Source organism: Ipomoea nil, unplaced genomic scaffold (genome assembly GCF_001879475.1).
Source record: "Ipomoea nil cultivar Tokyo-kokei standard unplaced genomic scaffold, Asagao_1.1 scaffold2360, whole genome shotgun sequence".
Classification (NCBI taxonomy): domain Eukaryota; kingdom Viridiplantae; phylum Streptophyta; class Magnoliopsida; order Solanales; family Convolvulaceae; genus Ipomoea; species Ipomoea nil.
This window is the reverse complement of record NW_017618788.1, coordinates 879,640-905,144: the sequence shown is the minus strand read 5'-3', so window position 1 is coordinate 905,144 and position 25,505 is coordinate 879,640. Positions and strand designations below refer to the sequence as shown.

General features: G+C 39.8%; 3 protein-coding genes across 3 annotated transcripts; 2 read left to right on the top strand and 1 right to left on the bottom strand.

Moving 5' to 3' along the window:
• The first annotated feature begins 12,745 nt into the window (after positions 1–12,745).
• Positions 12,746–15,503, top strand: LOC109152040 (uncharacterized mitochondrial protein AtMg00810-like). The gene is made up of 3 exons (XM_019299622.1): positions 12,746–13,474; positions 13,794–13,867; positions 15,359–15,503. The coding sequence occupies exons 1-3, from the start codon at positions 12,746–12,748 to the stop codon at positions 15,501–15,503; spliced, it is 948 nt and encodes a 315-aa protein (XP_019155167.1).
• A 108-nt stretch (positions 15,504–15,611) lies between these two features.
• Positions 15,612–16,193, bottom strand: LOC109152039 (uncharacterized mitochondrial protein AtMg00810-like). Its single transcript, XM_019299621.1, has one exon. It carries the CDS (start codon positions 16,191–16,193, stop codon positions 15,612–15,614), a length of 582 nt encoding a protein of 193 aa, XP_019155166.1.
• A 1,187-nt stretch (positions 16,194–17,380) lies between these two features.
• Positions 17,381–19,691, top strand: LOC109152037. Its single transcript, XM_019299620.1, has 4 exons — positions 17,381–18,050; positions 18,140–18,964; positions 19,047–19,165; positions 19,245–19,691. Exons 1-4 carry the CDS (start codon positions 17,381–17,383, stop codon positions 19,689–19,691), a joined length of 2,061 nt encoding a protein of 686 aa, XP_019155165.1.
• The last annotated feature ends 5,814 nt before the right edge of the window (positions 19,692–25,505 follow it).

Below are 25,505 nucleotides of genomic sequence, written 5' to 3'. Positions count from 1 at the left end.
CCTAACCGTCATATATACCAAATTTGCATTTTAATTTTTTAAATATTTAATGTATATATATACTGCAGTAGTGCAGTTATATGCCGAACCTCCGTATATACTATATGTTTTTCTTTTGTTTTTTTTTTAAAAGATATTTAGAGTATATATGGTGGTACAATAACCGCGATATATACTTTATTTGTTTAAAAAAAAATATTTATAGTATATACAGCAAGTATATGCCAACTTGCCGTATATATTATATGTTTTTTATTTTTAAAAAAAAAATATTTAAAGTATATACGACGATTATAGTATAACCACCATATACACTATATTTGTTTTTTTATTTTTTAAAATATTTATAGTATATACGGCGGTTAGTTTCGTAACCGATAACAGTACAGTTATACACTAATTGTCTTGTCATATATATACACTATAATTTTTAAAATTTTTTTATAGTATATATGACGGTTATATCAACACTGCCGTATGTTCTTCGACTGTTACATTTTTTTTTTTATATATATTATAAAAGTTAAATACATAAGACGTTGGTTCATTCGAACCGATGTCGTAGGTGTGATTTAAAGTCGATTTTAAAGAAAAAAGTGAAGTTGTAAGCACAATTATGTAAATAGTTTCGTGCCTTCACTTAAACATAAAACACCCAAATTTTTTAGACTTGGAAAAAATTTCCCTCCTGCCTTAGTCGTAGCTTGCATCCACCCAAAGCTCTCCCAAAGCATAGCCATCGCCTCGTCGTCCCAAACCCAAATCTCTCATCGCTATCGTCTACGCTCTATCCTGTTACCGTCATCCCCATCACAGCTTGTGACACCCCGTAAATCTAAATGCTAATTGAGATTAATTAAGAAATTAATCCTAGTCTTCATGGGTAATTTCTTCCTACAAATCCTGAAATTTAATAGTCGAGGGATTAGGATTTGACTAGTCTCTTAAGTCAAACAAGTGTACCTTATGCCTTATGTTTTGTACCTTTATCCTTTTGTCTTTCCAACCTTAGTAAGGGTAAAAATGACCTTTCACCCATGATTTGTTGGTCAAGCTATCCCTAGCAAGTCAGTCCATTCATTCTCTCATACTAGCCTAAGTTCCAAACATTCCATCATCTCTCTAAAAAGAACCTTGCTTATTCTTCAAACAAAAAGGATGACCTTCTAGCTTTGCAAGATCCCACCCCAAGATTTCTACTTCCTTCTTCCCAAGCATAGGAAAGGGTAAGGTTCTTAGCTATTTAGTGTTTTTAGTCATCTTTTGGGTGTCTTTATCTATGATAGAATCTTTCTTGTGCTTTGGCTTGTGTAAGAAGTTGGTGGAGGAGAGGAACTCTAAGAAGAGGCTTAGGAGGGTGCGAAGGAGAAGTTATAGTCTACAAAGGTAACCCATGCTATACAAAACCTATTTTCTATTGCTATGAATGATTATTGGCTTTTATTTGATGTTCTTGATGTGATTTGTGAGATTTCATGCATGATCTTGTGATGATGCATGTTAGAGCTTGTAATTAGGTTTCTTGAATGCCATTGCTTGGCTATTTCTTGGGTTCAAGTCATATCTTTGTTTTGTGTGAGGTTTTGGGTGTTTTGGACTTGAACTTGACCTTGATGATGAAAATCCCCGAAGGGATTCAGGTTTTGGCTTCGTGGTCCTCGTGGGTAGCAGCACGGGTAGGGCACTACCCGTGTCCCTACCCGTGAGGAACAATGATGTGCAGGGTAGGGCAGGAGCACGGGTAGGGCACTACCCGTGGTCCCAACCGCGGGGAACATCATGGTTGATTGCGGAGATTTGTTCCCCGTGATCCTTTTCTTCTTGGTATTGATGTTTTGGCCTCCCGTTGTTGAATTATTGAGCTCTTTGTGAGTCTTCTTGATGTTTCGTATATCTAGAACGATGAGTTAGGAATCCATGTTAGGATTTGGTGTCTTGTATCGTGCTAAGGGTCCAACTTTGTGATTCGTTGGACTAATATGAGTCTTGAAGGTTCGTGGAACCCTTTTGGTTTATCCGTTTGATGAGCATGCTAGTTTGATGTTGTTATGCTAGTGTGTACGGTTTGTTCCTTCTTGTTGAGGATTGACAACTCGTGTTGCCAATCATTTTGATGTTGGATTGTAGTCCTTGTTGTTGAGTATTGTCTCATGACTTTGTTGAAATCTCTTGATTGATTCTTATGGTGTGATCTTGTACAAATCGTTGTACCCTTTGTTGATACTTGATTGGGGCTATTGATAAGCCTTTGTCTTCTTGATGATGATGACTATGTGTGAATATGAATGAGATTGGGGGTTTTGTTACTTGAGTTTTGCTCACATGATCGGTGGTATGTTACTATGATTGAACTATACCCTCGTGTACTATGAGTTCGGCGGTATTGTTTGGCGGGGGACGACGGTCCCAGACCGGGAAAAGGTTGGACTCAAAAGTATAGGGTGGCACTTGGAGGTACATGTTGTAACTGAGATAAGGCCAGGGGTAGGCATAAAGGTGGTACTAAGGGATAAGGTTGGAACATATACTTGTCATTATGTGATTGTGTATTTTCCTTACTTATATGCATGTCTTTGATGAACTCTACCTTTTGAATGGTAGGTTGCATCTAGAGTTGTGTTGTCTTTTGTTGTTTGTGGTTTTGTTGTCTTGTTGAGGTTGATGATCCTCGTTCTTGTTGAGAGTGTGATGAGTCTTTGATGTTGATCTTCGTCTGGTTTTAAAATGATTATATATTGTATTCATCAGTCTCAAACGCTTTTGATTATAACTATGTATTATGCTATTTAACGCGTATTGATGGGTTACAAGCTTTATTCGCTGACCGGGTGTTATGCCTATGTTTTACAGGTTTTGCTTAGTTGGAGAGCGCGCTAGATGTGGACTCTAGTTAGCGTAGCCTTGTTTTTCCCTCTACTTAGATAGATGTGGCCTGTGTGCATTAGACAATGTGTTATGATGGATTTTGTAGACTTAGCCTGTGCACCCATAGTTTTATGGATGTGGCATAACACCTTTCCCGGTTTTTATTAGCTTTCGCTTTATGATGTTTGATGTTTAGTTTGCTTATCTTTGAATTTAAGTTTTAAAAATTTTGGTAAAATTGGGGGTGTTACACAGCTACACTGTCGTCTCCACTGCAGTAGGCGCCATTATCCCCACTGTAGTAGGCGCCACTGTCTCCATTGCAGCGGACGTTGTCGTTTGCAACGTAGCTATCACGCGCCATTGTCTCCACTGCAGCATATGTTATGGTCACGGGTTTGGCTTCGCGTTATGGGCCTATGCAACACTGAAGGAGAAGAAGGGGGGGGGGGGGGGGGGGGGAATATTTATCTCTACGTACCTATGATGGAGATAAAGAGAAGCTTGAGGAGTATGAATAGGGAGTTGGAGGAAGAAACTTCCTTTTGATTTTATTCAATTTCCAAGACATTCTAATATTCTCCCTATATATAGGAGTCAAAATCTTAAGACATAAGGAAAGAATATTCTAAAATATGGTTACTTAAAGTACAAAATGACAACTACTAATAAACTAGGAAATATAATAACTAAACTGATTCCCAATCAATTTTAGCAGATTGGCAGCCCAGGACCTGTATTGTAAAATTACACCCTTCTTGCAGATCAAGCTTGTCCTCAAGCTTGAAGCAGGTGACAACGTTCAAGTTGAATTCAGGCGATTCCATCGCATGCATTCAAGTTGAATTCAGGGAAGTTCTCTGTGGACGGTTCTTCACCATCATCTAATGTCCACAACATAAAAAGGTGGCGGCATTTATGACCGAAAAAAAAATTTAATCGCAGTTGTAGTATAGGTTTTTGGCTATGCGTTCGGCTATGAGGAATTTGAATTTGGGTTGTTGCTGGTTGGGCTATGGACATATGGGTAATGGAACACAGGCGGATGACTGGGCAATGTTGTTACTGGTTTGTAGGGATGCAGGCTTGGATAACAAAAGTCCCAACAATTGGCACTTGTGGAAAAAATCCATGGCTGTGTTGATGGCTTCATTTAGTGTTATTGCTTTAGTGTGCTCCACATCTATATAGATTATTTCATCCAATCCACCGGTAAAAAGATCCACTCGCTGGTTAGGTTGTACAATCCCTGCCCTCACTAACAGCGTGCGAAATTCTGACATACTTGTCTATATTTCGTCCTGATTGAAGCAACTGTTTAAGTTCACCTAAGGCATTAATGCTCCGTGGTGGCCCAGACTTGAGACAACACTCTGTTTTGAAGGTTGCCCATGAGGAAAACTGCCTCAACTCTATTTCAGAATGGAGGAATGGTTCCATAAATGGTCTTCTTCGATCATGTGGTGTGAGACAAAATTTCTTCGATCAAAATCCGTGATGTTGGCATTTTGGAAGTATGATTCACAACACAACAGCCATACAATGGGGTCTTCATCTCTATAGAACAATGGAAAATCCATTTTAGCATATTTAATGAGGGATTGATGATCGTCTGGTGTTTCCCAGATGGTGGAATCCACTTCAAGTTGGTGCACCGTTTATGATTCAGCTTCGGAGACTAGCGTTTTGCCTTGAGTAATCAAAGGTTGTTTTACCATTTTCTCCAAATTAACAAGGGTAGCTGCCTGCTGGTGTTATGTTGTAGACAGGGAAGCCACGGTAGGAGAGAGGTTCTCAATCTTGTCGACATGAGCCTCCATGGAATGAACAGATTTCTGTAGCGCTTTAAAATCAGGATCATTTGTGATAGTACTGCCCATAACGCCGGTAACGGGAACCAAATTGTTATGGTCACAGGTTTGGCTTCGTGTTATGGGCTTATGCAACACTAAAGGAGAAGAAGATGAGGAAGATTTATCTCTACCTATGGTGGAGATAAAGAGAAGCTTGAAGAGTATGAACAGAGAGATGGAGAGAAGTTGAAGGAAGAAAGTTCCTTTTGATTTTATTCAATTTCCAACTTACTAACACAATCTAATATTTTCCCTATATATAGGACTTAAAAGTTTAAAAGATAGGGAAATAATATTCTAAAAGAGTTAATACCCAAAATCGTCCTCGACTATAGTGGTTTTTCTCAATTTCGTCCTAAACGACTTTGGTGATCTAATATCGTCCCAGACTTTTGTATTTCGCTCAATTTAATCCCAGACTTTTGTGTTTTTGCTCAATTTAGTCCCTCATTTGTTATTCTGTCCATTTGGTGTTAAATAAATAGATAATTCCGTAATTTTAATATTGGCATCTCTTTACTCATAGACATGTGAACTGCGAAATCCTTTTTTTTTTTTTTTTTTTTTTTTTTTAATGAATTACTCCTAAATTTGCAAATATAAAATTTGATTTGCAGGTCCGGGAGTAATTCTGGTGTAATTCGTACAAGAAAGAGGAATTTCGCACTTCACAAGTTGAAAGTAAAGAGAGATCAATATTGACATTACTGAATTGTCCCTTTATTTAATACCAATTTGACGGAATAACAAATGGAGGACTAAATTGAGCGAAACACAAAAGTCTGGGACGATATCAGGTCACCAAAGTCGTTTAGGACGAAATTGAGAAAAACCACTATAGTCGAGGACGATTTTGGGTATTAACTCTATTCTAAAATATGGTTACTAAAGTAAAGAAGGACAACTACTAATAAACTACGAAATAAGATAGTCGTTTACCAACTTGGAAAAATGGAGGATTTTCCAGAAAAATGAGAAATGAAAGAAGTGGAGAAAATGAAAAATGGAGAAGTTGTTTACTAAATTCCTTTTTCCAAATCCTTATTCTTTCTCCATTTTTCCACTTTATGTACAAATTTGGAGAAACCAAAATCAGATCTCTCCAAATGGAGGAATGGAGAAAACACGCGTGAATAGTACTTGGCGAAGAAGCTCTCCAGTTCAAATCTTGTTAAGCGTCGATTTTTCTTTTAGTTATTTGTGCCTTGTTTTTTTGTTTTCTTCTTCAGTCATTCACTCATTTGGGCTTTACTGTGCGCCTAGCTTCTTCTTCTTTTTTTTTTTTTTTTTCATCTTTTCGCATTTCTAATCTTCAGATTACTATTATTAATCACATTATTAATGATAATAATAAACATTAATAATAATAATAATAATAATAATAATAATTATTATTATTATTATCATCTTCAGTTTTTTGCTTCTTCTACCGATTTTATTATTATTAGCCTCTTCTTCATATTATTATTATTATTATTATTATTATTATTATTATTATTATTATTATTATTATTATTATTATTAAAAAAGAAGAAAGAATTCGAAAGAAATAAAAAAAAAAAGAGGGGAAAAAACGAAGGGAAGAAAGAAAGAGGCTGTGAAAATGAAACAGACACAAGCAGGGTTCGATCACAGGACCTCATAGCCAAATTCCACTGTTCACCCATGCGTTCCATTCCTCCATTTGGAGAATTGGGCGGGGTTGTTTACCAACTTGAAAAAATAGAGAATTTTTCAAAAAATTGGAGAATTGAAGAAGTGGAAAAATGAAAATTGGAGAACTTGTTTACTAAATTTATTCTTCCAAATCCAATCTCATCTCCATTCTTCCAATTCTAATACAAATTTGGAGAAAGGAAACTCCGTCTCCCTCCATCAGTCTATCCCTAAAATTGTCATTTTACTCAAATATTAAATATTCGTGAAAAAAACATAGCCATGTAGGTTTAAATTTAATTGATTATGAGACTACAATGTAAAAACACCACAAAACTTCCTCACGTCGTCACTGAAACCAGTTCATACTCCCATACATCAACACTAAGCAGTATTTGCATAGTAATAAAGTTTTTGATTAGAAAAGTTAAAACAACAGCAACAGTTTTCAAACATCTGGGGTACATTGTAAACACCATATTGTAATTGATATATTCTTTTAGGCATTTTATCAAGCATCTCATAGGGATAAATATATCTAAGCATTCTCAAAACAATATGAGAAACAAAATTACCAACTTAATACAAACGTGATGCTAAAAGGGAAAAAAATTGAGAAATATTTAGTGAAAAGCACAGCTAAAGAATATTAGTGAAAAAAAAAAACACAGAAAAAAAAACTAAAAACAGAGAAATATTTTGTCAACATAGTGTGTTGCTACAACGACGCCGGGAGAGAGTAGACACGACGGAGCCGAGAAGGGCAACGACTGCGGTGCAGATGATGGTACCCGCTACAGTGGAGACGACGACGATGGGCTGCGATGGAGAAGACGGTCGTATGTTGATAAAATACAGATCCGAGGCTGCCAATATACTAAAATTGATTGCAATCTTTAAGTTTTGTTCAATGGGTGCAATGAGGTAAAATCTCTCTATTTTTTTTATTTAGTTTTCCCTTGTGCATTCGGTGATTGGCCACATCGTGGTCTATATTTTTTTTCTTGCTTTCAGGTTTCCAATCTCTTGTGCATCCGGTGATTCCCATTAGTAAATTCAAAAAAAGAGAATACCAACCTTCATCCTACTCTTCCATCGAAGAGTGAAAAGGGTAGCTCTCTATACCTGTTTGCTTATTACAAGATGTAAGATATGATTGTTTCTATTATATATATATATATATATATATATATATATATATATATATATGGAAGGGTTCAGGTGCGGGTATAGCTTCCCGTGCGGTTGTGCGGTTAAATTTGAGCATTTGATCAAATTTAGATCAATGGCTCAAATCAATGAAAATTAAAAAAAAAAAAAACGCGTGCCTGGAACAAAGAAGTATAAGCTAAGGTCCCTTAAGTGTTAGATCTTAATCACAAACTCACGCACTTTAAGTACAAAATCCACACACATTAAGCACAACCTCACGCACATTAAGCACAAAACCCACGCACTTTAAATATTAACTCACAGACTTTAAGTTTCAACAACTACTGACATTAAGTACAAAACTCACGTACATTAAGTACAAAACCCACGCACATTAAGCACAAACATCACGCACATTAAGCACAAAACTCACGCACTTTAAGTATTCACTTACAGACTTTAAATTTTAACAACTATTCATGTTAAGCACATCCCCACGCACATTAAGCACAAACCTCATGCACATTAAGCACAAACCTCACGCACATTAAGCACAAAACACACGCAAGCACAAAACACACGCACATTAAGCACAAAACTCACACACATTAATCACAGATCCACTCACCTTAATTTTGACCTAGATGCAAAAATTACAAAATTGCCACCGCGTTTTTTTTTAAAACTTTGATAATCCTGGACGTTGATTAAAGCGAGATGAATGGCTCAGATTAAACCGCACAACTGCACCTGAAGCCCTCACCCGCACGAGAACCTAAATCTATATATATATATATATATATATATATATATATATATATATTATATTTTGTTGATGTTGTTATTTACTATTAAAGTTCAAATCTTTCTTTGAATATTTGAAGTGTGGATGATTTGTTCGGTTTTATTTGAATGAACACAGTAGACATATAGTAACCGTTGGGAGAGTTTTTAAGGTGGGAAGAAAACTTCATTGTCGTATTTTATTAGATGACCAACTAAAAGTGATTGTTGACAAAGTCATTTATAAAGAAGCAAGCTTCATATTTCCTATGAAGAAGCACAGACAATCGGTGAAACATTGGATCAATTTATAGGTTGGCGAAAGAAGCTGGTAGAGTTGTGTTCTGCGTCTGATGAGGTATGAGAAATGTGTATTTTTATATGTCCATTTTATGTTGAATATTTTATACTTAACTAGTAAATGAATTAAATAGATGGATAAACAATCGATTGTCCAGAAGTCTCCTATAATACATGAACATGATCCAAACACGTTAGATGTTGAGTGCAAACAACTATACTACATTTAAAGGGTTTTAACAATAATCATGTTACTATTCGCTTGAGTGATGAGATGTTGAGGATAAAAGATTATGATTTGCTTCTTTTTAAGGATGAGATGTTGTCTTATCTAGCAATGAAAACAATCGATGTCTCTTGTTTTATTCTTTATGCGGTAAGCTCTTTATTTCGTTTACTTATAAATCAACTTTTGTTTATTGTGATGTTTAGCAATAACAGTCGTATTATTGGATAGGTTGATGAATTTGGTTTGGCAAGGAAAAATGCATATGGCTTTTTAGATCTTAATTCCATTCAAGTATTCAACCCAAATTGGCAAGTCCCTAAAGTAGGACAAAATATATTTTTGCTACTATTGGAGAAGGAAAAAAATGTTATTTTGCACCATAGGTTTACAAGTATTTATTGAACAGTTAGTTTTTCAGTTAGATTTTAGCTGTGTTGTTAGATCTTTTCTCAGTTTGTTATCTATTTCTCTGCTATCTTCTGTGTATAAATAACTGCAGCTTATTCATGAATAAAACACACAACTCATATTATTAATTTGGTATCAGTTAAGCCATTCGATCCTCATGGCCGATAACAATATTCCACCTGCTGCTAATGATGGCTCGTCCGGCGGTTCTACTGCAGTTGCCGCCGTCCCAGAGTCCAGATCGACGACCTTACTCCATCAGGCGCATCACCATGTAACGCTCAAACTCTCTTCATCGAATTACCTCTTCTGGAAAGCCCAGCTCGTGCCTTTCTTGCGCGGGCAGAACCTCTTCGGCTTTGTTGATGGTACGAATGAGTGTCCGCCGGCGATGGTGGCGTCTTCCTCGTCGACGACAGTGCAGGTTGTGAATCCTCTTCATGCGATATGGGTGCAACAGGATCAGTCAATCCTGAGCATGCTTATATCCTCCATGGCTGACGAGGTACTGTATCTGTCCATAGGTCATGCAACCTCTCGATCAGCGTGGGTTGCCATCGAGACTGCCCTCGGTTCTTCCTCACGGGCTAGATCGTTGAGTTTGCTTACGCAACTCCAAAGCCTCAGGCAGGGGGAGTCGACGCCGGCAGAGTATCTCGGGAGAGCGCAAGTTCTTGTGGAACAACTCGCTCAGGCCGGGCGTCCGATCGGCCTCGACGAACAGAATCTCCATGTTTTCCGGGGGCTTCGACCGGAATACCAGAGTCTAGTAGCCTCCCTGACCACCAAAAGTGCACCACTGACCATTCACGAGGTAGCGGACCTGCTGGCCACTCATCAATATTTATTTCCAGACGAGTCCAGCTCTGTTCTACCTCCGTCACCTGCGGCCATGGTAGCCCAGCATCCGACTCCTACTTCTCAGCAACACCGTGGTCGCGGACGCAGCAATCGTGGAGGTCGGGGACGAGACCGCAATCGCGGCGGTATCCGGTGTCAAATTTGTGACATACCTGGACACACAGCGCTAACATGCTATCAACGCTACTCCGACACCACCGGCAATCGAGTTCCACCCTCACAGATCGGACACCGATCGGCGCCGCCGCACCAGGCGCATGTCGCTGCCCCCCAGTCTTACCAGCAAGATGACTTCCATACTGCTCCGTTCAATGAATCATTGCCCGAGACTAGAGCATCAGCGCATGCAACACCTCACGCAGCCAATCTTAATAACGTCGAGCCTTATAGCGGAGAAGAAACACTTCGCGTAGGGGATGGTACAGGTTTGTCAATACAAAACACTGGGTCTCTACACTTCCACTCTAAGTCTCGGTCACTGTCCCTAAATAATATTTTACATGTCCCTAAGTTACGTGCTTCTTTAATTTCTGTACAAAAATTCACTCGTGACAATAACGTTTATTTTGAGTTCCATCCTGACTATTTTGTTGTGAAGGACCGTATCACCTAGCAGGTCCTGCTTAAAGGTCCCAGTCACGGAGGGATGTACTCACTCAATACGTCGCCTCCAGTTGCATTTGTCACAGCCAAAACATCTCCGCGAATATGGCAGAACCGTCTCGGTCACCCACATCTCCGCGTCCTCCGTCAAGTTCTTTCCCGTTGTCCAGTTCAAGGTTCTTTAAATACCCTCAATAATTTATGTACAGCGTGCCAGATGGGCAAATCGGCACGCTTCCCTCTCCCTCTTATTGAGCAGTCTAGTAATTCTGTACTTGAGTTAATTTTTACCGATATTTGGGGACTATCACCGGTCCCGTCTGTAGATGGTCATCGCTATTTTGCCCTATTTGTAGATGACTTTTCTCGCTACGTGTGGTATTATCCAATGAAATTAAAAACAGATATTTACTCTGTATTTCATATGTTTCGTACCACCGTAGAAAAATGCTTCTCTAAATCCATTAAATGTATACAATCTGACATGGGTGGTGAGTACCGTAAGCTACACTCGGTCTTTACCTCAGCTGGTATCACCCACCGGCAGTCATCCCCACACACCCACGAACAAAACGGGCGTGTGGAACGTAAACACCGCCATGTAGTCGAAACCGGCTTGGCGCTACTCGCCCAAAGCCATGTTCCCCAAAAATATTGGTCGTATGCTTTCGAGTCAGCAGTTTATCTAATTAATAGACTGCCTTCCACTGTTTCAAAGAATGTCAGTCCGTACTACTGTTTGTTTCATAAAACTCCGAATTATAATTTACTTCGTGTTTTTGGGTGTGAGTGTTTTCCGTGTCTCCGCCCTTACAATAGACACAAGATGGACTACCGCTCCACTTCTTGTGTCTTTCTGGGCTACCCGGACTCGATGCTTGGTTACAGGTGTTTGGATCGAAGGACGGGTCGTGTCTACGTTGCCAAACACGTCCGCTTCAATGAAGATGTGTATCCTTATCAAGGTGAAAGTGTGGCGTCTACTATCTCTGCAGCTATCGGTAGTGCTCCCGGTGCTACTCCATGGGCGAGTGCCCCGGTTCTGCGTTCGGGCCCGGTTGCTGTACCTTCATGCTCTCAGGTACAATTACCAGCTGCCGTGCCAAGTTCTTCTCCGACACCGGACGCAGCTACCTCGGCCTATAATCCATCTACGTCGTCCACTACCACCACTAGACGTCGACGGACTGTTCGCCCAAATGTCCGTACTCACACCATGCAAATGAGGCAGCGGACAAACACTCAACGGCGGACACCAACTGCTATGGTTGTCTCGGCTGACGATAATGAACCAACCTGTCACTCCCAAGCGGTCAAATGCCCAGATTGGCGGAATGCAATGGACACTGAATTCAATGCCCTCTTACAGAACAATACCTGGCGGTTGGTACCCGCGCAGGATAACATGAACATTATAGGCTGTAAGTGGGTATTTCGCGTTAAACGGAAGTCAGACGACACCATTGAGCGATATAAGGCTCGCTTGGTCGCAAAAGGCTATCAAATCCCGGGCGAGGATTTTTCAGAAACGTACAGTCCGGTTGTAAAACCTGCTACAATAAGGCTGCTACTAGCCTTTGCTGTCTTTAACAACTGGACTATGCGCCAACTTGATGTACACAATGCCTTCCTAAATGGCAACATCGACGAGGACATTTACATGCGTCAGCCCCCTGGCTACGTGAACTCCAATTTCCCGGGACATGTGTGTAAACTACAACGCTCTCTTTACGGCCTCAAACAGGCTCCTAGAGCGTGGTTCAAAAGGCTACATGATTTCCTTGTTCAAATTGGGTTCCGTCCCTCAAAAATGGATGTATCGTTGTTTATATTTTCTGCTGGGCAGGTTCGCATATATATTCTCGTCTATGTTGACGACATTTTGTTGCTAGGGAACGATTCAGAAAAAGTGTAAAACGTCCTCGCACAACTCTCCACCACTTTTAAAATTCGAGATCTGGGTGTCCCCCGGTTCTTCCTTGGGATTGAAGCTTCCTATGCCGATGGGTCTGTTATGCTATCCCAAAAGCGTTACATGGTGGAACTCCTACGCAATGTTGGTATGGAAACTTGCAAGCCACTTTCGACACCGATGTCGACCACTGCTCCAGTCACCTCCAATGACTCTAAGCCCTTTGATGATCCGACGGCATACAGGAGCCTTGTTGGGTCGTTAATGTATCTGCTTATTACCCGCCCCGACTTATCTTATGCAGTTAACCGCCTGTGCCAGTTCATGCACAGTCCAACGGAGGAACACTGGGTAACACTTAAAAGAGTGATGCGGCATATTCAAGGGACTCGAGAGCTTGGCCTCCGTTTCACGCCTACCACTACACCGGTCCTGCATACGTTCTCCGACTCAGATTGGGCGGGATGCTCGGTTGACAGGAAATCCACTGGTGGTTACGCAGTCTTCCTCGGACCTAATCTTGTGTCGTGGGCCTCCCGGAAACAACGCACGGTAGCGCGTTCATCAACTGAAGCCGAATACAAAGCCTTAGCTGATGCTGCAACCGAAGTAACCTGGGTTCAGTCGCTGTTACGAGAGCTGGGATTGCATCCTCCCACTGTGCCGGTTCTTTGGTGTGACAATTTGGGAGCTACATATCTTTGCTCCAATCCTGTTTTTCACGCTCGGACCAAGCACGTAGAGGTGGACTATCACTTTGTCCGGGACAAGGTGACAACTGTGCAGATGAAAGTCAACTTCGTCTCCACTCATGATCAGCTAGCCGACGTGTTCACTAAGCCACTCCCGACGGTACGTTTCTGTTTTTTAAGGGACAAGCTTGGCGTGGCACAATGTCCCCCGCCAGCTTGTGGGGGAGTATTGAACAGTTAGTTTTTCAGTTAGATTTTAGCTGTGTTGTTAGATCTTTTCTCAGTTTGTTATCTATTTCTCTGCTATCTTCTGTGTATAAATAACTGCAGCTTATTCATGAATAAAACACACAACTCATATTATTAATTGTATTTATGTTATACATACTTTAGTTTATACAATATTGTTGTTTTTAATTTAAATGAAGCATAAATTTGTATGCAGTGATCATGGGATGCTGTATGTAATTTGTCCTCAGCAATTGAAAGTCTATTGCTTTGATTCTATTCATGGGAATAAAGAACTTACAGATATTAAGAATATAATTGACAAGTACGTAAACCATATATATTGAGTTGTTATTTAGTTATGCTATGTCATTTATTTAAATATATGTACTTTTTTTTAAAAAAAAATTTTAATAGTGCACTCAAAGCATTACGTACAATTCCAAAATAAACTGAAGTCAAATAGACTCAAATTGTTGACATTGATTAGAAACCAAGTAAGCACTTTATATTTATACAAAATGCATGTTTAGTATAGTTTATATTATTTTATTAATTTTATACTTTAAATTTGTTGTAGTGCCCTAAACAACCCAAATCCGTTGAGTGTGGTTATTATGTGATTAAATATATGTATGATATTATGCAAATACAATTAAATGACGGATTAGACAAGGTAAATAATGATCACTTCAATATATTTTTTACAAATTAGAATGAATCATTTATACGAAGATTATGTGGCCTAATGGTACCTGGGTTGGACTTCTATTTGGAAGGTTGTGAGTTTGAGTTTCAGTGGAGGCGTTATTGGCCTCTTTGTGATTCAGTAGGTTGAGAAAGTATATGAACAAGATATTTTATGGTGCAATTGAATAGGTTTTATTGTATTTTATATTGGAGATTTACAAATTGCGAATAATATTTATATAAAAAAAATAACAATATACAACAATTACAACTTGTAACCGCCGTATAAAGTAATTCTTTATTTTTTTAAAAATACTTTATACGGCGGTTTTCACTTGAAACCGCCGTATAAAGTATGTATTTATTGGTGAAAGTAGGTGCACTTGTAAATGATTTTACCTACACGTTTTACTTGCAAAGGTGCACAAACTACTTGCACATATAACACATTTACATGGACCAAAGTTCGAGTTATTTACGAAAATGTCACCATGTCGTGCATTCTAGCCCGTTGGTAATCTGGTACGTGTGTGCCAGAGGAGATATTGTGCAGTGCTTTGCTTTCGAACTTAGGCGTTTGTGTTAGAATGTGTAAATGGTGTATATGTATTTGTGGTAGTTGGGCGATTACATAATGTATTAAAATATATGTTGTTGACAGTGTTGTGCAGTTGGAAGATAACTGCTGATTGAATTCAAGAGGATTGAAAGAGTGAAAGAAAAATGGATTTCTGTTACTATAATGGAGAGAAAGCTAGACTGGTTTATATAAATTGATGGTGGAATAAACTGCTGCTAACAACTACAACAGACATCTAGCTAACTTTACTGCTAATTGCTATAGACTACTGCAAAGATGAGGGCTGCTTTTGACTTGAGCTGACTTGCTGATTTGCTAATCATTTATATCCTCTAAGAGCCCCCCCTCAAGCTGGATTGTATAGGTTGTACAATCCCAACTTGGAAACATATTTGAAGAAGGAACTTAGACAATGAGCCTTAGTTAGAACATCTGCTAATTGATTATCTGAAGCTACATGAAAGAGTTTGATAGTTCCTTTGTGTAGTTTTTCTCTAACAAGAAGACAATCGATTTCTATGTGCTTTGTTCTCTCATGATAAATAGGATTTTCAGCAATAGCTATTGCAGACCTGCTGTCACAGTATATAGCAGCTGGAGTACCAGGATATATGCCAAACTCACCCAGCAAATATATCAGCCACTGAACCTCACAAGTGGTTGCAGCCAAGGCTCTATATTCTGCCTCTGAAGAAGATCTGGATATGGTAGGTTGCTTCTTAGATTTCCAAGATACTAAGGCTTCACCAAGAAATATACAAAAGCCAGTGACTGACTTTCTAGAATCAACACAGACACCTCAATCTGAATCAGAGAATGCCTTTAGCTGAAGATCAGATGAGGCTGGAAAGAATAAGCCTTGTCCTGAAGCATTTTTGAGATATCTCAGCACCCTATGATCTACTTGTAAGTGTAGATGTGTAGGTTTGTTTAGGAACTGAGATAACTGTTGTGTGGCAAAACTTATGTCAGGCCTTGTAATGTTTAGATACAAAAGTTTCTCAACAAGTCTTCTGTATTGAGTATTATCATCAAGAACATCACCTTCATTTCTGCTTAATTTGTGAAAAGGAACAGTAGGGCTATGGACAGGTTTTGATCCTATGGAACTTGCTTCATCTAGCAGCTCTAATGTATATTTCCTTTGAGACACTACATTACCCTTCCTTTGCCTAGCAATTTCAAGACCAAGGAAATACTTTAGAGGCCCTAAATCCTTGGTTTGAAACTGATCATTGAGGTGTGTTTTGATCTGTACAATTAAGTCCATATTAGGACTGGCCACTACTATATCATCAACATAAACTAACAGTGCCACAAATGATGATCCTTCTCCTTTGGTAAACAATGAATTATCAGGAGTAGACTGCTTAAATCCCATCTTTAGCAAGGCATGACATAACTTGATATTCCATTGTCTACTAGCTTGTTTCAAGCTATACAAAGACTTGATTAACCTGCAAACCTGACCATCCTTCCCTTTTTCATATCTAGGATAAACTTGTTAAAAGCGGTCGCTTTTGCGCTTTAAGCGCAAAAGCGACGCGCGCGAGGGCACATCGCCTCGCCTTGGCGAGGCGCTGGTATGTGATATAGCGCTCGCCTAACTGCGCTTTACAGCGAAAGCGGCGAAGCGATGAAGCGTAACAAAGCGAAGCTTTGTTTCAAGAGGCGCAGGTCAACGGTCATTAAGTGAAAAAAAAAAAAACTTATCTAAAAGTCTAAAACGAACTGGAGATCGCAAGTCGCAACAAACCCTCGCCGCTTCTTCTCTCTACGCGACTCAGAAGGCTGCTCGCTGAAGGCCTACTTCCTCGCTGCTCGCCGACGCCGACCACTCTCCCCGCCCCAGTTCGCCGTCGCCCGTCCGGCCGTCCTCCTCCTCACCGCTGGTATCACCGTTCTTCTTCTTTATTTATTTATTTTTTTCTTTTTCATTTCCTCTTCGGCTCTTCCGTAAAGAAGGATGAACTATTAAGCTTAGAATAACTATGTTAATATGTTATAATGCATTAATATATAATATATATGTTGATTGTTGAAAGTTTGAAACCTTTGACTCCTTGAGGCAGTAGAGTACTCACTATTATATATCACTGTGCGTACTGCTTACTGCTTTGGCCTTTGGGGTTAAAAAATTAGCTATAAATCTATAATAAATAATAATTAATTATAGCTAGCTTAAGACTTAAGACATTAAGTTAATAACTTTTGAAAATTACAATTTACACTTTATTAGTTGAGTATTTTATTCTTGAATACTTTGTAAAATGTAAATTGTAATTTTGTAGGTGAATTTTATTATTTATTATAATGTCTAATCCAAGAAATCAAGATCCGGGATGGGAGCATGGCATACCGGTTTCGGATAAAGGCACTACGCATGTACGTTGCAAGTATTGTGAAAAAATAACAAAAGGTGGTATTTATAGGCATAAATTGCATCTCGTGGGAGGAAATAGAAATGTTCAAGCATGTATAAAATGTTCTCAAGTTGTTAGGGATGCAATGAGAGAGTTTATGCTCAATAAGAAGCAAAGAAAAGAGGAGGTAAGTTCAACGGCGACAATGGGTGTTCCTTCAAACTTTGATGACGAAGATGATGATGGTATGGATTTCCCGGAGGTGGCGGAAAATCCGATGATGGAATCTAGTTTAGAATCTTCTACCAAATCAATTAAAGGTCCTATGGATTTGTATTTTAATAAAAAGGAACACCAAAGTTTGAAAAGGGCAAAAGGCGGCGAGCAAGTAACATTGGAGGCATGTAAGAAGGAGTTGAGGGAGAGGGCTATGGTGCAATTTTCACGGTGGATGTACGAGGCCGGACTACCATTTAATTGTGTTCAATACACTAAAAGCTTTCAAGGCTTTATTGAGTGTGTTGCACAACATGGACCGGGAATGAAGCCACCTTCCTATCATGAAGTTAGAGTGCCATATCTTAAGAAGGAGGTTGAGCATGTTAAGGAGTTGTTCAAGCCACATCAGGAGATATGCGATGTATATGGTTGTTCTTTGATGATGGACAAGTGGACAGATAGGAGAGGTCGTGCATTTATAAATATCCTAGTTAATTGTTCACTTGGATCGTATTTCCTCCAGTCGGTAGATGTTAGCACGGACACGGTGGATGCTACGAAAATGCTTGAGCTCTTTGAAACTTTTGTCAATCAAGTGGGGAAGGACAAAGTTGTGCAAGTCATATCTGACAATGCTTCAGAGAATGTGAGAGCTGGTATGTTTAAAATATTTGACTTTTTATATAAGTATTTAAGATTTGTAAATTGTAAATTTTTTAACCTATTAATTCTTGACATAATTTAGGCAAGGATTTAATGGAGTTGTACCCGACATTGTACTGGACGCCCTGCGCTGCCCATTGCATCAATTTAATGTTTAAAGACATCTTTGAGATTCGTCATTTTTCAATGGCGTACAAGCGGGCTTTGAAGTTGTCGGTGTATATCCATTCAAAGACAAAGCTTTTGAATTGGTTGAGGAAGTACACTGGGAAGCGTGACTTGGTCAAGTTTGCTAAGACTCGGTTTGCTACAGCATTCTTGACATTCAAGAGGCTTCACGAGCAGAAAAATAATTTGAGAAAATTGTTCAACTCAGAAGAATTCCTCACTAGCTCTTACTTCAAAGAAGAGGCAGGAAAAGAGTGTTCTAGAATTGTGCAAATGCCAAGCTTTTGGAATACAATTCTAGAAGCACTTAAAATAGGCGGTCCATTGATTAACACTCTTCGATTAGTTGATGGGGATGTTAAGCCATCAATGGGCTATATTTATCCTGCGATGGAGATCACAAAGAAAGCAATTGAAAAAGCTTTCGACAACAACACAAGCAAATACAAGAAGGTATTTGAGATCATAGACAAAAGGTGGACTTCCCAGCTTCGTCAACCATTGCATGCAGCTGCATATTACTTGAATCCAGATTACTTCCGGTATAGGGGTGAGCAAAAGGTTTCTCCTTCAATTAATTCGCCAGAAGTTGTTGCTGGCTTTTATTCTTGTTTCGAGAGGTTGGTTCCAGATCTAGATCTGCAGGAAAAAATTACCGAGGAAGTATCTATGTGGGAAGTTGGCGAGGGTTTATTTGGCTTGCCAGTTGCGAAGAAGCAACGTGGTTCTAGAACTCCAGGTTCTTACTTCTTAGACAATTAACGATTTAACTTATAATTTTTATTTATAATCAAATTTTGAATAATTTTCAAATTTTACAGTTAATTGGTGGACTTCTTTTGGGGGTTCAACTCCCAATTTGAAAGAATACGCAATTAAGCTTCTTAGTCTCACAACTAGTGCGTTCGGATGTGAACGGAACTGGAGTGTCTTTGAGAGTGTAAGTAATAAGTTAGTCAATTTAGAAGTAATTAGCAATTATAACATATTCATGCACTAATTCATTTTATATATTCCAGTTGCATTGGAAAAGGAGGAGTCGCCTTGAACACAATCGCCTTAATGATTTGGTTTTCATTAAGTATAATAGGGCATTGAGGCGACGATGGGAAATGCGGGATACCATTGATCCAATTTGTTTGGATCAAATTGATTTTGCCAATGAATGGTTGACAGGTATCCCGGAGGATGCAAATGAGGAGTTGGTGTTTGGTGATGGGGATAGCTTGACTTGGGGTGAAATTGCTAAATTTTCAGGTGCAAATGAAACTCCTTATTCTCTTAGGCGTGCTTCAAAAGGAAAAGAAAAGGTTGGGAGTTCAACTTCAAGGTCTAAGGAAAAGGAAAAAGTGAATGAAGATGAAGATGAGGAAGATGAGGAAGAAGCATGTGAGGAAGATGGAGTTATGGAATTTGACAATTTGGATTTGTGTGAAGAAGAATATGAGTTTGATATGGATGATTGAATGACTATGAGTCTATGAATGATTGTGTTGTGACATTATGATGTTGTGTTGTTATGATGTTGTGACTTTATGATATTTGTATTATTATGATGTTGTGAGTTGTGACTTTATCACTTCAGGAGTTATTTTGGATGATATTTTGCATAATTATTTGAAGTTTTTGACTATATATATGTATAATTTATATATATTTAAAGCGTCGCTTTTTGTGAAAAAGCGACGCTTCGCTTTGCGCTTTCGCTTTAAAGCAAAGCCCGAGCTTGTCGCTTTAGTGCGTTTTTCCGCTTTAAAAAGTTTGATCTAGGAGGAATTTCCATGTAAACTTCTTCCTCTAGATCTCCATGAAAAAAGGAATTATTCACATCCATTTGGTGGAGATGCCATTCCCTTGCTGCTGCAATTGCTAATAAAGTCCTAATGGTAGTCATCTTTGCCACTGGACTGAAAGTGTCCAAGTAATCAATGCTAGGGGTTTGAGTGTAACCCTTTGCCACAAGCCTTGCTTTGTATCTTTCAACAGTACCATCTGCTTTATGTTTGATCTTGAATACCCACCTGCACCCAATAGGCTTCTTGGATGATGGTAGGTCTACTATCTCCCAGGTGTTAGTACTTTTTAGAGCAGCAATCTCATTTTCCATTGCCTTCTTCCAACACTCATGCTTCACAGATTCCTTATAGATTTTTGGCTCAGTGTGACAGTCAACATTCATAATAAAGGAATGGAAAGATGATGAGAGTTTAGTATAATTTACCGCTTTAGAAATATCATGAGGAGAAGACCTTAGAATAGAACTGTGGCACACATAGTCTTCCAAGTAGGTTAGAATATGCCTTTGTCTGGTGGATCTTCTAACAACTGGTTGTGGAGAGTTTTCTGGTGAAGGAATAGCTGATTGGACATGCTCTTCTTGTGGTTATTCAGCTGCTTCACTATTGAAAGGGCTGTGTGTTGGTTCATGATGGTTGACAGTGTGAGGATGGCTTTGTGTATCATCACAAATTCTTACTGAGGCATCACTTGGGAGGATGACCTGAGAGAACTCCTTTTTTGGATTAACATTATGCTGAAATGGGAATGAATCCTCATAGAACACTACATCTCTGGACAGAAAAACCATCTTAAACTGCAGGTCATATAGTTTTTAGCCCTTTGTACCATTATCATAACCAAGGAATATACATTTCTTAGCCCTAACCTCAAATTTTGATCTTGGGACTACTGTAGTAGCATAAGCCAAGCAACCAAACACCTTTAAATGTTGATATTGTGGAACCTTATTAAGCAGGATTTGATAAGGTATCTTATTGTCAATAGAAACAGATGGCAGTCTATTTATAATGTAGGCTGCATGAAATACACACTCACCCCAAAAAACTTCTGGTAGGTTTGCTTGGAATCTTAGAGACCTAGCAATGGATAGAAGGTGGCCATGTTTTCTTTCAACTCTGTTGTTCTGTTGAGGGGTATGCGTACAGGATGTTTGATGCAATATTCCCTTTTGGCTAAAAAATTCAGACATATCAAATTCAAGACCATTGTTTGTCCTTATGCTCTTAACATTAGTTCTAAACTAGATTTCAATCATTTTACAGAAAATCACAATCAGGCTTCTAACTTCAAACTTCTTCTTCATTAGATGTATCCAAACTACTCTACTGTGGTCATCAACTATGCTGAGAAAGTAGTGGTGACCATAGATAGTAGCAGTGCTATAAGGTCCCCAAATATCCATATGTAACAAATCAAAACAAGCATCTGAGATAGAGTTACTAGAATGAAATGGAAGTCTTTTTTGCTTTGCAAGATGACAACAATCACAAATCAAATTCTTATTCATTTGAATTTCTGGATTCAACTCATGCAACATTTGAATCTTAGAATGGGAAACTACACTTATTCAACTTTGAAACACCACTATTTACATATTTAGAACTAACAAGAGAAATCAGATGATATAGCCCATTCTTGATCTCAGCCATTCCAATCATCTTGCCATGGAGAGCACCGTGTATTATACATTGATTAGTGTGCAGTTTCATGATGCAATTGGAACCTTTAACGAGGGCTCCGATAGATATTAGATTGTATTGAAGTCCAGGGACATAAAGAGCATTATGCAAGATGAGTTCATCAGACAAATACAAAGATCCAATGTAGGTAATTCCAACTTGTTGTCCATTAGGCAAACTAACATACATGTTCTGGACCTTTCTTTGGTTTGTCAATAGGTCCAAAATACACACCACATAGTGAGTAGCCCCACTATATAATATCCACTCATTTTCTCTGAAATTGGTTAAATTGAGTGAGGAATCTATACCTTCAGTTTGTGCCCTTGGCATGAGATTAGCAGAAATAATGTTGGCCTGTACTTCATGAGTGGAATGATCAAGAGGTGTGTTTAAGGATCCCTTGTCATGTGATTTTTGTGCCTGAATAAACTCCAGAAATTTCTTAAAGTTTCTTTGAGTGAAAGACATTCCTTCATTAGAGTCTGATTGGTGAACTCTCAAGGGTCCTTGTGTAACACCCCGTGTTACGACCCCTAAAACAAATTAATTAATTAATTACTCAGCCCAAAAAGGGAGTTAAAATCCATTAATTAGCTAAAAGGGGGTCCACCATAGTCCATGGGCCCTTATCCTTAAAGCCAATCCCTTAGTCCTATAGGAAATAGAATTAGCAAATCCATACCACTTAGACCCTAATTGGGACTCCTAGATATATAAATTGGGAAATAGGAGGCACCTAGAACTAACACCACAATAACTTTCACCACACAAGAATTCCCAAGAATTCCCGAAGGAGAAATCAAGAAAGAAGAAATCTTAAAGAAAGACCCTTCATAGCCATGGAAATTAATTAAGGCTAAGAGGTAACCAATGTCTCAACAAAACCTATTTTCTTTGCTATGATCTCCTTCTTTGGCTCCCTCTATATACTTGTGTCTTGATGAATTTCTTTATGATATTTGTGGTATAATCTTGATTGATTGATGTGATGATTTTATGAGTGATCTTGATGATCTTGATGTTAAAAAGAGGTTCTTGATATTTATGTGATGATTCTTGATAAATCTTGATGGTTCTTGATGATGAAAATAAAATATGATTTTGATGGCTTGGGTGGGATTAGAGCCATAGGTTAGATTGGGAATTTGTATTGAGATGTTCTTGATTTATATTTGGGTGGGGATTCGCATGTGCGGGTGTTGTTTATGTTTAGAAGTCATGTTAGGATGTGTTCAATATGATTCTTGCTTTTGATCCATTAATTGCCTATGTGGTGTTGTTATTTGCGTTTAAAAGTGTCTAAGCATGGTTTCGGGTTCCACGGAGGATCCCGAGACGTTTGTTGTGTTAAGGAGTTAGTGGGGGGGGGGGGGGTAGGGGAACCCGCCACCTACCTGCTGCCCCAAAGAGCATCACCGGCAGCGGGCAGGCGACTGCCCGCCGGGCACCCGCTGCCCGGAAACTCATCGCCGGCGGGTGGCCCTCCACCCACCGGCTACCCACTGGTTTGTCACCCACCCCGGGTCTTTGGCTTCCCCGTTTGATATTCCTCATTCCCCGTGGTGTCCCAACGGACTCCGTTTGTCGTGCTTGAGTCTAGTTTGATGTTTCGGGTGCCATTCGTAGGATAAAAGAGTAATAAGAATTGCATGCTAGTTGAATCGGTAACCCGTTGACCTAGGTAGAAGTTGTATGAACCCCTTATGACTACCCTTAGTATGAGAATGATCACATGTAAGTTTATTTATACGTCTCCCCCTCCCCAATGTGCTATTATGTGCTACAATGTGTTATGTGATGCATGATTTTCCAATTTGGTTGCGATCAAATTGGCTATACGAGCAGTTGGATGGGCTGAGAACCATACTAACTGTTAACCAGGCCGGTTGCAATCGGTCAGGTATATAAATATTATATAGGGCTGCGGTCCACTGTTTGGTTGCGATCAAACGTTGTACATGAGTTGTGGTTCATTCTCCTGGCTGCGGTCAGTGATTCACTTCTTGGGCTGCGGTCCACATGGGCCTTGTGTGCTATGACCCACCGAACTGGACGCGCCAGGCGGTGTGTATGGCCAATAAGCCCGAGAAAGGCTTTAGTCCACCGAATGAGCAATCAGGCGGTGTGTAGGGCTACGGCTGGCTGCGATCCACCGAGTGATGGGCCAGCGGTGTGTAGGGTCGTAGTCTCCGAGGATCATCGCCCACCGACTGCATCCCTCAGCGGTGTGTAGGGCTTGATCCGCTACGATCCACCGACTGTGCTCGTCAACAGTGTGTAGGATCGTAGTCCCCCCTTGTAAAGAGGATCATAGTCCACCGACTGAGCGCGTCAGCGGTGTGTAGGACAGTGGTCTGCCGCTGAGTTCGTCAGCGGTCTATAGGGTTTGTTGCAATCAACTCCCTTCATGCTGCGGTATGAGGTAGGGTGCTGCGGGGCCGTGTTAGTGCTATATGCACTAGCCCTCATGTTCGGGCTGAACAGATATATTTAGCTTTCAAGCACCGATGAGTAGACCCGGAGCGCGCTAGAGATCTGAAGCATAGATTAGTTAGTTTACCATTCGGCCTGCGTGCCAAGATTATGTATTGACGTTTGCATTGAGGATTTTAGTTAGTTAGCCTGTGCATCTGAGTTCTCCTGCTCAGATGTGGCATAGCACCCTGCACTCTTATGTTTGGTTTTGAGATTTAATAAGGATTTACCTTCATTATATAAGTTTTAAAAGTTTAAAAATTTCGGGGTGTTACAGTTGGTATCAGAGCCTAAGTTTGACCCTAGGATAAGACTCTTAAGACCAGACTCTAGGACTTTAGGCTTGAACTCTAGGTATTTAAGAACATAGAATTTAGGAATCTTAGGACGCGCGGTGAGATTGTGAGCCTACCTATCATCACGTAACCTCCCGTCACTTTATCCCTCATTAATTTAAAGAACTCCCCTTCGCTTATCACATCAAGGTAAGGGTACAATACTCTAACTCAACATTACTATAAACATTGGCTCTATAGATCAGCATCATGGCACCAACCAGAAGACAATCAAGGACTCCGGAACCCGCTACACACGACCCCCTGACTCAAACCCTATAGCAACTAACCCAAGTTGCCCAAGCACTAAGCGACGTAGCTCTCCGCAACAACCGACCACCACCACCTCCACCAAACACAAACTCAGAAGTCGCCCGACGAGTTTCAAATCATCGACCACCCACCTTCTCGGGAGAAGAAGATCCCGCCATCCTTGAGGAATGGATTCGGACCTTCGACAAGATTCTGGGGTTGGTAGAATGCCCAGAAGAACGTCGTGTAGAGGTAGCCTCATTCTACTTCGGACATGAGGCAGAGCTTTAGTGGATCCACGAGGGACCCACTTACAGGCAAGAAACAGGGTTCAACTGGGAAAACCTGAAAACACGACTGCGAGAACGATTCTACCCAGCCCACGTAAGAGCACCTATGCACGAAGAGTTCCTTCACCTAAAACAAGGAATGACTACCGTCATGGAATACCATAAACAATTCCTCGAACTGGCACGCTTCGCGCCAGAACTAGTCCCCACAGAGACAACCAAAATAGAGAGATTTGTATCAGGCCTCAACTTCGAAGCCCGAAATGCACTAGTAGTAAGCGGACCCCGGACCCTCAACGAGGCCTACTCCAGTGCCGCCAATCTCTATCGAATCCAACTACTACAGCGTGGGGTTCAGGAACAGATTCGAAAAAGGAACACAGGAGGTGGGGCGCCACCTATGAGAAGAACAAGAAATGACGCTAACGCAAGGACGAGCAATCCAG

What these genes read in the sequence shown, in the direction of transcription:
- LOC109152040 (XM_019299622.1), top strand. Translation starts at nt 12,746, where the DNA reads ATGGTGGAACTCCTACGCAATGTTGGTATGGAAACTTGCAAGCCACTT. An exon ending in TCACTAAGCCACTCCCGACG is followed by an intron (nt 13,475 to 13,793) that starts GTACGTTTCTGT and finishes ATTTGTCCTCAG; the next exon opens with CAATTGAAAGTCTATTGCTT. An exon ending in ATTAAGAATATAATTGACAA is followed by an intron (nt 13,868 to 15,358) that starts GTACGTAAACCA and finishes CATGATAAATAG; the next exon opens with GATTTTCAGCAATAGCTATT.
- LOC109152037 (XM_019299620.1), top strand. Translation starts at nt 17,381, where the DNA reads ATGGGTGTTCCTTCAAACTTTGATGACGAAGATGATGATGGTATGGAT. An exon ending in ACGTGGTTCTAGAACTCCAG is followed by an intron (nt 18,965 to 19,046) that starts GTTCTTACTTCT and finishes CAAATTTTACAG; the next exon opens with TTAATTGGTGGACTTCTTTT. An exon ending in ACTGGAGTGTCTTTGAGAGT is followed by an intron (nt 19,166 to 19,244) that starts GTAAGTAATAAG and finishes TATATATTCCAG; the next exon opens with TTGCATTGGAAAAGGAGGAG.
- LOC109152039 (XM_019299621.1), bottom strand. Translation starts at nt 16,193, where the DNA reads ATGGGATTTAAGCAGTCTACTCCTGATAATTCATTGTTTACCAAAGGA.